Source organism: Mercenaria mercenaria, chromosome 7 (assembly GCF_021730395.1).
Source record: "Mercenaria mercenaria strain notata chromosome 7, MADL_Memer_1, whole genome shotgun sequence".
NCBI classification, from domain to species: domain Eukaryota; kingdom Metazoa; phylum Mollusca; class Bivalvia; order Venerida; family Veneridae; genus Mercenaria; species Mercenaria mercenaria.
Window position 1 is genome coordinate 37281980 of NC_069367.1, and position 12456 is coordinate 37294435.

General features: G+C 34.6%; 1 protein-coding gene across 1 annotated transcript in view; it reads left to right on the top strand.

The window, feature by feature from the left end:
- The window catches only part of LOC123554383 (inositol 1,4,5-trisphosphate receptor type 3-like), a 75521-nt gene that overhangs the window by 5808 nt on the left and 57257 nt on the right, over window positions 1-12456 (top strand). Inside the window, exons 5-20 of the mRNA XM_045344484.2 lie at window positions 678-755; window positions 1134-1214; window positions 1740-1843; window positions 2753-2840; window positions 3139-3226; window positions 3444-3551; window positions 4876-5045; window positions 5622-5700; window positions 6068-6156; window positions 6563-6688; window positions 7432-7482; window positions 7673-7809; window positions 8801-8930; window positions 9790-10020; window positions 10425-10523; window positions 11839-11907. Of these exons, the coding sequence (XP_045200419.2) occupies window positions 678-755; window positions 1134-1214; window positions 1740-1843; window positions 2753-2840; window positions 3139-3226; window positions 3444-3551; window positions 4876-5045; window positions 5622-5700; window positions 6068-6156; window positions 6563-6688; window positions 7432-7482; window positions 7673-7809; window positions 8801-8930; window positions 9790-10020; window positions 10425-10523; window positions 11839-11907 (1728 nt within the window). The remainder of the gene's footprint in view (window positions 1-677; window positions 756-1133; window positions 1215-1739; window positions 1844-2752; window positions 2841-3138; window positions 3227-3443; window positions 3552-4875; window positions 5046-5621; window positions 5701-6067; window positions 6157-6562; window positions 6689-7431; window positions 7483-7672; window positions 7810-8800; window positions 8931-9789; window positions 10021-10424; window positions 10524-11838; window positions 11908-12456) is intronic.

A 12456-nucleotide genomic window follows, 5' to 3' on the forward strand; every position in this document is an offset into this window, starting at 1 on the left:
AAATCAAACATGTTTAATTGTAGTTGAAACAAACATTATTCTAAATACATTCATCTTTAAATGTAGCTGTCAATGAATGAAACTACGTTAAACTGTAGTTAAATCACATATATATTCTGAATGAATACATGTTTAACTGTAGCATAGCTGAAACACAGATTTAAAACTCAAGTTCATGTATGTTTAACTTTAATTGAAACACATATTTACTTTTATATGCATACAGACATTTCATTGTAGCTGAAGTGCAAATTTACACAATGTCATCTATATTCGTGTTTAATTTCAGCTGAAGAAGAGATTTACTCTGAAACACATGCATGTTCAATTGCAGCTTAAATACATTTTTACTCTGAAATACATAATTTTTAATTGTAGCTGATGGACAGATTTTATTTTGAATTACTTAGTAGTGGCATGTTTAATTGCCGATGAAGCATAAATGTACTTTGAAATATTTAAATGTTAATTGCAGTTTTAGCACATATTTACTCGGAAACACAGTCATGTTTAATTGTAGCTAAAACATATATTTACTCTGAAAAATATTAGTATTAATTGCTGCTGAGGCACATGTTTAATTGTAGCTGAAGCATAGATTTACCTTGAAATGTATAAATGTTTAATTGTAGCTGAAGCATAGATTTACCTTGAAATGTATAAATGTTTAATTGTAGCTGAAGCATAGATTTACTCTGAAATACATTCATGTCAGTACATCAGCAACCTCTCCGACGGAAGGTAAAAACATGGCGGTAAGTTCGGACAGCACATATTTCTGGTCATGTTGCTTGTTTTAATATTACATTTGACGAGATTTTAGCAAGCTCAATCATATGCCCATTTATCTAAAACCCCGGAAGTGAATAGACATCAGTTTAGAAGAGACGAATGTTAAAATTTATAGCGACCTCTGTTTACAGCTCAAATTAGTTGTTCTGTGTTTTGACATTATATTATAAAAATAAAACAAAAGTATATGACCAATTAAACCCCAAATTTAGAGTCCATAATATATATACAACAACGTAATATAAAATGGTAACAAAATGCCTTACACAAATATGCAATATTGCTTTCATCCTCAGTATTTAGCTCTGAGAAATAAATGTATTTTGCTTATTATTGTTTAGGTTGTTCTGCACCCGTATAATGCAAAACATGCCCAGTTCAAGATTATGCCAAGGTACAAGGTCAAGGCCGAGGGTGACGTGGTATGTGTAACAAATTTATCTTCTTGAAAGAAGTACTGTAATAAAAAGGCAATATGTGATACTTCAGCAAAGTATGTTACAATGTATCATGTAAAACTGACAATTAGAAATTAAAAACAACTTTTAAATTGAAGAAGGGTTGTTAATTTAAAAAATAGTTTAAGCACGACTGAAGCTCAACTTTCTCTACAAAGTCAAAACTTCTTTTTATGTACGAGTATGAACTTTCACTCCACGTTCCTTCTTTATGTTTGTATTTTACTCTGTGTTAATTCGACTTACTGCGAATCCGGTTATATCGATCTCGTACATCAAATTTCTTAGTTATCTCAATATTTATTTCATGTACCGTGTAAATTTTTACATGGACATGTATTTGAGGCATTGCGTAACATTTGCCCAAAACACCTTTACAAAATATGACTTTTAAGTCGAATTCTGATTATCTCGAAGTAAACGCTAGGTCCATTAGACAAAGAGAGACCAGGTTTCAACAGTAAGTACCTTTATTCTTGTTACTTTCAGGTACAAGAAGGAGATCAGCTGGTGTTTGAGAGTGTGAAATCCCTGGGACAATATCTCCATGTGTCCAAAACATTGTTTGGTGGACAGTCAGTATATCAGAAAAGGTAAGCCAGAAAGATTGTTTTATATTTCATGCTCGATATCTTAAGTAAACGTGGAATTTCATTGGCGAATGGAGTCAATAAATGACTCACTTTTCTACCGGAAGTTGAAACGAAAGTGTAAACATTCACCAGTTGATAGTAGTGTATATATAAGTTCAACGTATATTCTTTAGAAATTTCATGTTGTATGAACTTATATCTGATTCATATTAGTGACCTAAAAGATACTATTTTAAATACCTCAGTCTTATAAAATAACCAAGAACTTTACATGTGACCGCATTTAAAATGTGTTTGTAGTGTATATGGAGATGAAATATGTTAGGTCGCAATTATTAAATAAATTCAGTTGATTGAAGATAAAGGCTGTTTTATGATAAATGTCAAAAGTAGGCTCTATACTATGTTGTAGTACTTAGACAGATACTAATCAACTGTCAGTTTACCGCTAAAAGTAACAGCAACGCCACTTGCGGAGATAACTCTGCTGGCTTTATTTTTATTGGCACCGTTGGTTATATTGCCTTTTCAGTAAATTGTCCCCACCACCGTAAGTTGGAATTGATCGATCTCTTTCGGTTGAATTCTATCAATGGAACATTCCGTCCATACGGCCTACGAGAAACAGGTACCAAGAGCAACATTAAGGTCCTCCATCAGCAAAGGTGTATGACCCTAACTGTGTGTTTGACATTAACCTATTTGAAAAAGATAATGCTACCGATGATAGGGTGTTAACACTCACACTACAGCAATAGAGGTTCTAGACCATCAGTGTGGCCAAATTAAAACCATATATATGAATTGTTAAAATATTTTATTATCTATTTTTTGTACTTTATGCATAGTTTTGTACAAATGTCCTTTAGTAAAATCAAAAACAAAAGTTTCGTCTGTTATTTTTTTCAGCTATGAGCTAAACTTATCAGTACAACAGACAGGCTTCGCAATCTACCGAAAATATAAGCCCTCACCTGACGATGAGAAAAAGGTCAAGGTATGTGCTCGTATTTGTATTTCTTGCAACCCCTAACTAAGTAGTGTCTCTCAGTAGGGCGCTAGGGAGGAAATTGTTGTGGGGAATGGCAGTTAAGTTTTTACGTACATCATTCAAACTTTGCTGTCTACCGAAAATATAAGCAAAATTGAGAAATGAGTCAAGGTAAGTTCTCATATGTGACACGTGTTGGATAGAGTGTTTAATTTACATAGACTAATGACATTACTTATGTATACAGTTCGGAAATAATGCATTTATTAAAGTGAATAACTATATCGTTTGCTTGTTGATTTAGATTGGAAATATGGTGAGATTTTATCACAAAGAGATGGAAGCGTATTTGGTGGCAGAAGGACTCTTCGATTATGATATTACAGAAGATGGTATGGTTTGGTTTCTGTTGTCTCAATATTCTAAAAATAAACACTTTTAATTGTCTAACTTGTCAATTACCTACTACTAGTAATATTGAAATTTACAACATATGCTTTCATTTCAAGATTATTAATTCAAGACAGTATGAGTACAGACATTGCTATTTTAGACGGCTCCAATTGCGGAAATAATATTTTGAAATGAAGAACGATTTGTTCATTTCAGTGCATCTAAGGTGCCGACCTGTAGTACCGTCGAACCCCAAGAGTATGCTGCCAAGTTCGTCTGCTATTACATTTTGGCAGATTGAGTTACAGGAGGGGTGTGTTGCTGGTAAGTTTTTTTTGTCAAGCGATGTATGATTGGTAAGTTTGTTGTCAAGGGGTGTGTGGCTAGTAAGTTTGCTGTCAAGGGGTGTGTAGCTGTGCTGGTATGTTTTTTTGTCAATGGGTGTGTAACTGTACTGGTTAGTTTGTTGTCAAGGGTAGTGGTCGGTAAATTTGCTGTCAAAGGATGTGTTGCTGGTAAGTTTGTTGTCAAGGGGTGTGTAGCTATGCTGGTAAGTTTTTGTCAATGGGTGTGTAGCTGCGCTGCTAATTTTATTGTCAATGGTAGTGTGGCTGGCAAATTGCTGTCAAAGGACGGTGGATGGTAAGTGTGTTGTCGAGGGGTGTGTAGCTGTAGCTGTGCTGATAAGTTTTTTTTTTGTCAATGGGTGTGCAGCTGCGCCGGTAAGTGTGTTATCAAGGGGTGTGTAAGTGGTAAATTTACTGTCAAAGGATGTGTGGCTGGTAAGATTGTTGTCAAGGGGTGTGTAGCTGTCCTGTACGTTTGTTGTCAAGGGGTGTGCAATTGGTAATTGTAAAAAGGTATGGCGATTTGTTGCTAGATTGTTATACGGGCGTCATACGACCCCCGCAACAGCGCATATTTGACTAAGGCCCTATGTTTGTTTTACGTCTCCCTACTTACTCAAAAACAACTACTCTCTTTGCCATTATAAATGGATTTTTACCAGGTGGCACATATTAAAGAAGAAAAAGACTGTTGAACCAACCAAACAGCCAAGCACAATTGATAAACATACTGCTTCATTTCCAGTGCATGTATGCGTTCACGTTTAGTATACACTAATTTGTTTCAGCTCGACGGTGATGAAGGCTTCAAGTTTATTTGAAACACTTTCGAACCCGACATTACTAGTACCATTTGAGAAAATATGCTCGTTTTCCTCATACAAATCAGTACATAATTAAACAAGCGTGTGACTACATTGTTTTTCAGGTTTAAACCTACGTACCTATCAATTTTGAAAGTAGGATCGTAAGACAGCAAACAGAAACTGCCAATAGTTTCTAAGCTGAAAGCCCTATGAGCAAGTTCTCCTCAAAATTAAAATTCGTTCTATACATGACATGCGCCTCGTATTTACCTTGGATTTCTATACGAAACTATCTTTGTAAAAAAAAAACTCCGGAAAGCTGAATGTTGTTCTTTCTACATATAGAGGTTGTAATTAGTCGCGTGATGTCAAAATATGATAGTCAGAAATAACGTAGATTGCATACGATAAAAAGCTGGCCGTTTCAAACTAGGGGGAGTATTGTAGATAAAGGTTTATTTCAAACAGACCAAATTAACGCAAAACTTTTCACAGGTGGGGTTTTACATTTCGAACAACAGTGTAAATTGTTGCACATGTGTACCAGAAAGTATCTGTGTGTGGAAACGAATAAGCAAAGTAACGTGGAGGGTAAATACAAAGTGAACTTGACCTCAGATCACCTAGACCCTAAAACTGTCTTCAGATTACATCCAGTTGAAAAGGTAGGTTATCTCGAATTTGTCCGTTACGTGTAAATGATGAGAAGGAAACAATATTATTGTCTCCCCTGCATGTCCGAGAGTCTATTCAACTATAGACTATATACGGACCATGCACTGAAAAGAATGTAAAATGTGAAGAAACGTTTTAGTTGTGGTGATATAGAGTCGAAAACATAATATTTATAAAGGAATATAAGTTCGCATTAAGCTTAAATTACATTATACAGAAACTTTATTTAACAACAGAAAATTATTTTGAAATAAAGACATAATCGAAGGTATTGTTATTGATGCAATGTATATAGAAAAGCCTTGAGGAGGTGTATGTTTTCCTAGACAATAACACTCGTCTGAATATTTACTCCCGGACAATATCATTCATCTGAATCCTGTTCTCCCTGGTGTTCGAAAGATAGCAATATCGTTCGTCCACAACATCAGATTCATTTAGCTACATTTTTCAGTTACTTGAAAAGAGCAAGTTCATTCTACTAAGGTTCTAGAAATGTGGTTAAACTGCTGTTTACATCTGATATGCTGTTGAAGAACAGCTGACTTGATGTTTTATTTTTCCAGGACAGTGACGATATACCAGAAGGCAGTTACTGTAGAATAGAACATGTTGTATCTGGAGAGTGGCTACATGCTTCTGCAGGTAATATCCAAAACAAAACTGTAAAAAAAACAGCTACAATCGCATTATTTTACATTATCAATACTTACGTTATTTAAATGATTGGATAAAGATCGTGCACACATATTTCCATTGACCAAATGAGTGAGTTAAGAAGGTGAATAATATATAACTGTTTTTCTTTCCACTCACTTCCGTCAGTCATATTTAAAATTTTCTCTGCCAACATTGATATGTATATAATTATTGGGAATTGTTTTAACTTTATAGACCATGTTATTTTTTGATACCATTTAAATATCACCAAATCCAGCAGTTAGTGAAAATGTACATAAGAAAATACCTTCTTCAACTTCTCTTCACAATATCTTTATATCCATTTTTTCAGCTGAATATATAAGAAATCAAGAGAAAGCTTTGAATCAAGAGAGCAGATCTTTGGGTTCGCTAAAATGGAGCACAGCTCATATGAGAAAGGTAGATCTAAGCATACATTAATTGTACATTACAACATGATTACAGTAGCACAAATGAATTTTATACCATAAAGGTTATGGAATAGCATGCGTCTACTCGTTGAATAAGTTTGCTTTAACAAGTTTGCTTACTATTCGAGTATATGATGTTTGAAAAGGCATACATATAGATTTTCATCAGCAGAAAACAATCTTTTATCGACCAACACTATTCATTTAAAAGGGACAGAATGTCTAACCAGAGGTTGATCTTGCATGAAAGCTTCGTTCAGCCGGATTAAACTTAAGCACGTGAATTGCCTTGTTAATACACGATTTATAAATCTCCGGATGGTGTGAAGAATTATAGTATTTTTATGCAGGAATAATCAATGATACAGATCAGGCCCGATATTTCTTTGTTCCAGATTACAGTGGCTGACGAGCAACAGTATCATGACGCTTTTACAATACAGGCAGTGGGCCCTGCTTTGGAGAATATCTTTAGTTTTATGGCAGGGATGGTGCCATTTTTACAGAAGCTTTTGCAGGACGTAAGTTTTCTTAATCCCTTTAGACCTTTGGTGGTTTCTGAATGTAAAACACCTCTGGTCACCTCAGTCCATAAATATATATATATAGCAAATATCGTTTCTTATTCAAAAACGAACATGTCTCGAACATAAAACATGTTCAGTTACATTTTTAAAATATTTTAAAAGGTCTCAATTGTTTACCTACCAATTCACCATTTACCTGAGAGTGGGTTTCTAGCTCTTAAGTGTCCATATAGTAACATTATAGTCAGTTTCAGTCGTTATAGATCTGCCGTGTGAGGCCGAAGAGTTTTTGTGATATATACAGCATACGCATTTTTGTTATTATTCACAAGTGTTTTGCAAGGACACTTCTACAGCTATGTGCACACATAATTTTAAAAAATACTTACGGTTCTAATCTCCATTTTGACTCGGAGAAAGTTGCGTGACATTTCCGTGTTGTTTGTAAACAAAACGCGCGCACTTGACCCGGATGTGATGTATTTGGAGAGAATAACTAAAACTTTTTCCGGAGCTGCCGGAAATAGGTTGTTGCCGAAAACATGTTGTCTTTTCGGACTATGCTGAGTATGCATATTTGTCAGTTCATGTGTTGTATTTTGGCAGAATTATGGCCCTGTTTAATTCAGAAAATTGATATTTATTATGTTTTTTTTGTGTGTGTTCACTTATTTTGAATAATATTGCTTTGAGGCTTTATACATTTTGTTATAATTTTAAACATTTTCTATTTTCAGAAGAAGGGTGGAGTTATATTAAATAAAAAGATGTCACATGATGCCATAACTGTAAGTAAATGAAAAAATAACCGATTAATCAAAACATTCATGAAAAAGGTCTTTGTTTGTTTTTTACATCCTCTGAAAATATTTGGTGAAGGTAATATGTTCTTTGGTGGTCATTTTCTAAGTTATCAAGAAAATCTATTATATGTAGGAAATGGTCACTTTTATCATTTTGAATAAATACTTGTTTCAGGCTTTGACAGAGATCTGTGAGTTTATGGTGGTAGATGGGGAACCAGTCAAACAGAGACAAAAGCTTATGAGACATCTCAGGATTGTAGAACTTCTTGTCAACTTGCTTAACTGTCCACTAAATGCACCAGATCACTAGTAAGTACAGATAAACACCTGGATGGACTCCGGACAACAGGGGTATTTAATGACATTTGTCTATACTGAAAAAAACACAAAAATCGAATACTTTGGTATAACAGAAAAGCCAACCCACGTGACTTTTCGATATCATACACACGGGGAAAATTGTTGTATTTATGTAGCATTTTTTGTTTGCAAATTTTCTTGTTACTTGATGGATCTTAATAAGATAAAAAAGCATCTAAGACAGAATAACGAGTTCTTTCCAAGGCACAATCGTCTACAACGCTAAATCAATAATGCTTCCAGTGTGTACGTTACCTGCACATTATGTTAGTGAAAACAATTGAGAAAACCAACATAGTGGCTTTGCGACCAGCATGGATCCAGACCAGCCTGCGGATCCGCGCAGTCTGTTCAGGATCCATTCTGTTCGCTTTCAAAGTCTATTGCAATAAGAGAAACTGTTAGCGAACAGCATGGATCCTGACTAGACTGCGCGGATGCGAAGGCTGGTCTGGATCCATGCTGGTCGCAAACCCACTATGTTGGTTTTCTCATGGCGCGGCTCAATTATGCGAAGTGTTTGAAAAAAAAAGTATCAAGAATTTCTGGCAAAAGGTTTGTGTCGAGGAAGGCACCCGTTGTGTGTGTTTGATGCTCTTTATTTCATAAAAGTCTGTCAAAATATAAGGAAATATCTGTTTAAAACAGCGTTTTGGTCTTAATATTCAATTTTCAGATTATAGCAGGTCAATTGTTTCTTTGCGTTATGTTATAATTATTCATACCATAGTAGAATATATGTATACAAGCCTTTCATTAGGGTAACTGAACCAATTTTTCATGGTGTTTGCTCTGTAATCTTACTTATTTTTGCAATACTGCTATAATGTTTCTTACACGCGCTGCTCATTGCATACCCGGTATATAGTCCTTATTAAACCGTTGATTTAGAGAAATTTATACTTTTTAATGCAGTTTGATCTCATTATATAATTTACAGCTACATGTCAAGTATTTTCCGTGTTGTCTACAAAGTCCTTCATACCTACTTGTTGGGACGGTCACGAAAGAACAAACTTTATATTGCAAGATACATAGATTTCTTCCGGACACAGTTTGAGATAAAAGAGGTAATACACAACCCAGCAACGTTAAAATGTTGGGAAAATACCGGCAAACTCAATCTATTCATGATATTGGTTTAACAAGAATTGTATCTCGGTAACATTATCGAAACAATATTAAGTTAGCAAAACTGATATTGAGACGATATTGAAAACCATGTCAGGTCAATAAGGGCTTGGTGTATGTGTTTCGTCATCTTTTTATTCTGTACCTGTATATCAAAGCGCAAGAAAATGAGAAAATTACAATTATCTCAGTACTTTCCAACACTAACAAATATTTTTGTTTTGGTTCATGGGTCACACCGATACAGTTTAGACCATATGGCAACAATGGATGCTCCGGACATTATTTCAGGCTTCAAGCCCACTCTGATGAGAGGCATTTCTCCACTCAGCCAAAGAGGATTTAATGATGAGAACACTTACAAAAGTACAATGAATAGTACAGTTATTGTGTTACGGCAATTATTTAGACAATGTTATGACTCAAACATACTTGGTATCACAAATGTTTGAGGTCTGAGTGTCTGACTTAGGCTTAAGAGCGACACATATATTCAATTAGAAATCAGTTTGATTCTAACAACTTCATAATGCTGATTTTTGGACCCGCCTGAAGCTAAAGAGGGTAAATTTATGCGAAGAGATTAACAATACCAGAGCTAAAAATAGCATTAAAATTGTATTTCTTAGTCTTGAAATGGTAATGACAACCAGAATCAGCATGACCCAGGGTTATAAAATTGCCAGTCTTGTAACTCTAGAATTCAGTTAGTCGTTTTTGAGCACAAACTGATCAATGGCATAACTGCATTCTAATTTTTTATAAATGTAGACCTTAATCTTCTTTCTAATATTTCAGGGCGATGCTGGCTTGAATGCTGTTCATGTGGTTATGGAGTCTCTCCGAGATAATAGGAAAATTGTTGACCTGATAACTGAGGACCACATAAATAAATTTGTTGAGCTTTTACTGCTCGAAAAGAACTATCGCTACCTTGACCTGCTTAGTGTTCTATGTGTCTGTGCGGGTGTATCTATTTCCATCAACCAGAATCATATTACCAACTCCTGGCTCATCACAAATAAATTGGTAAATATATCTAGAATTTTATTTTTTTTTAGTTTTTCTAACATATTGTAAAAGTTTTCTGTGTATTCACCGTACTTAAATGCATTTGTTACTATAAATGTTGCAAAAGATTGCTTATCAAAAAGTAAATTAGTCTTTTTTGCTTTTTCTGTTGTTGTTTTTTTTTTGTTTTTGTTTTTTTTTTTTTTTTTTTTTCCTTTTTTTTATTTCTTCTCTTTTCTACGTTAATTCTGCTTCGCCTCTACAACAAGTGAAATATTTAAAGATTTTCTGTCCGTTTGTCACTTTTTTCCTATTTAAACTTCTCTCCAAACATGAGCTGAAATAAATTTTCAGAATGAACAAAAGGTAGTAAAGAAATGTTTACATGATTTGACGGAACACTGTAACTTTCATCATTTCAGAAATGTGTATTTCAAACAAAACTTGGCTCTGATCGCAAGACAATGTTCGTATCAACAAATAACGGGGAGTCTTGGATAGATCTCGTCACGTTTTCGGGCGTGGGTATATTTTCCATTGCAAAAAGCTTGGTTCTGTGTTTCATATTTTTAATGTTATAATATAAACCAGAAAGAAATATTACACGAATTGTTAACATAAATCACTGCAATCATTTTATCAAAATTTTGATAACTGCTTTAGTTATGATTTGGTATTAGCTTTAGTTAATGACACTGTTCTAAATGTTTTTCTGAGATTGACAAATATGGTGATGTTATGGAAGTGAATGAATAACCATGTGAGCCGCGCCATGAGAAAACCATCATAGTGGCTTTGCGACCAGCATGGATCCAGACCAGCCTGCGCATCCGCGCAGCCTGATCAGGATCCATACTGGTCGCTTTCCAAACCTATTGTAATTAGAGAATCCGTTACCGAACAGCATGGACCCTGACCAGACTTCGCGGATACGCAGGCTGGTCTGGATCCATGCTGGTCGCAAAGCCACTATGTTGGTTTTCTCATGGCACGACTCGTGTAGTATTTGTTAAACGACAGTGATTATAGTAGCGTTTGTTTTTGAATAATGTGTCACTGCAGAGAGTTTGCTAAAAGAGTGGAAATAGATTTACTTTTCTTTTTTTAACAATCTAGTAGTTAAAATTTACCTTAAAAAAGCTATAATATGCTGATGATAGGAACCAACCATTTTGAGCAACAACAAAAACTTTGTTTTAAAAATCTCTAATGGTTTAGATTTATTATACAAAAAAAACTATAAAATGCTGATGTAATATACCAACCATTCTTAGCCACATAATTCCGGAAAAATTGTATGTTTGACGTAGTCATTTGTTAAAGAGAAAGCACAGCCTGTTTCATTAAAACTGTGATGAAAAATCCGTACAGACCATGAACAATTTCAATAAGTCTTTCCCACAAACATTTGAATCCTATGCTTTACACTACTTTTGCGGCCAGACATAGTTTTTACTATACAGTGCAACCTCTTCAGAGCGGCCCTCTCTGAAGCAAAACCTCTATAACAATATCATCAACATTTCCCTAAGCTGAAATATACTATAGAATTTACCTTTCCAGAACAACAACTTCTACATAACAGTCAATAAAAGGGCTGTATCATAAAGAAAAACATTCAAATCAAAGTACGAGATGACGTTTACGGCTGACAGACCGCTGTTTTGAAATTTAACATAATGTATTTTAAAGAAGGTCATTCGAAAACATTAAACTTGAAGAATCAAAATAGAAGTTGAGTAGGTTTGATTGAGTTTGCTCAAAAGAGGTAATGAACTTGAATCCCTCTAGCCATGCTGTAAAATGTGTTACATCTCTTCAGTTTTTACATTGTAGAGAAATAGAGAATCAGAGGAGTACCTGTTTTTCGAGAGCCAGTTGAAACTGTTTGGATATCTTGCACGGGTACGTACAATGTCAAATCAACATGATAATTTTAGTATATTTGCTACACATGTCAGCTGTACTTAGCCATCAGACCAGGAGAAATGCTTGTTTTGAGTGTACTTTGTGTTACAGGAGCCTTCCTGGAGACTGTCGCTTAATAGGGAAAATCTTGGTTTGATAGTTCTATTGTATTATGTACTTGCATTCTTCTTACGAGAAAAAAAAAACTTAGTTGGTGTTTGAAAAACATATTGATAATGTAAATCTTAAGCATCACCTTAATCAAAAATCTATGAAAACGCTGCATTAAACTGAAAGGATAATGTTTATTTGTATTCATTAATGTTGATAATCTCTTCTTTGAAGCCAGATACAATGATAATTTAGCCAATTTCTTTGATTAGAAAGACCTAAAATTCACTGCTGGAGCGTTTACGTACTTTTATTTCACAGTCTGTAAGACACTGATATAGAACTACCATACATAAGATTAAGAGCACGCATATGCTTGAAATATTAGTCAAGGTCAACGTTCCATGATCAGTACTAAGAATTACCTTAGACTGG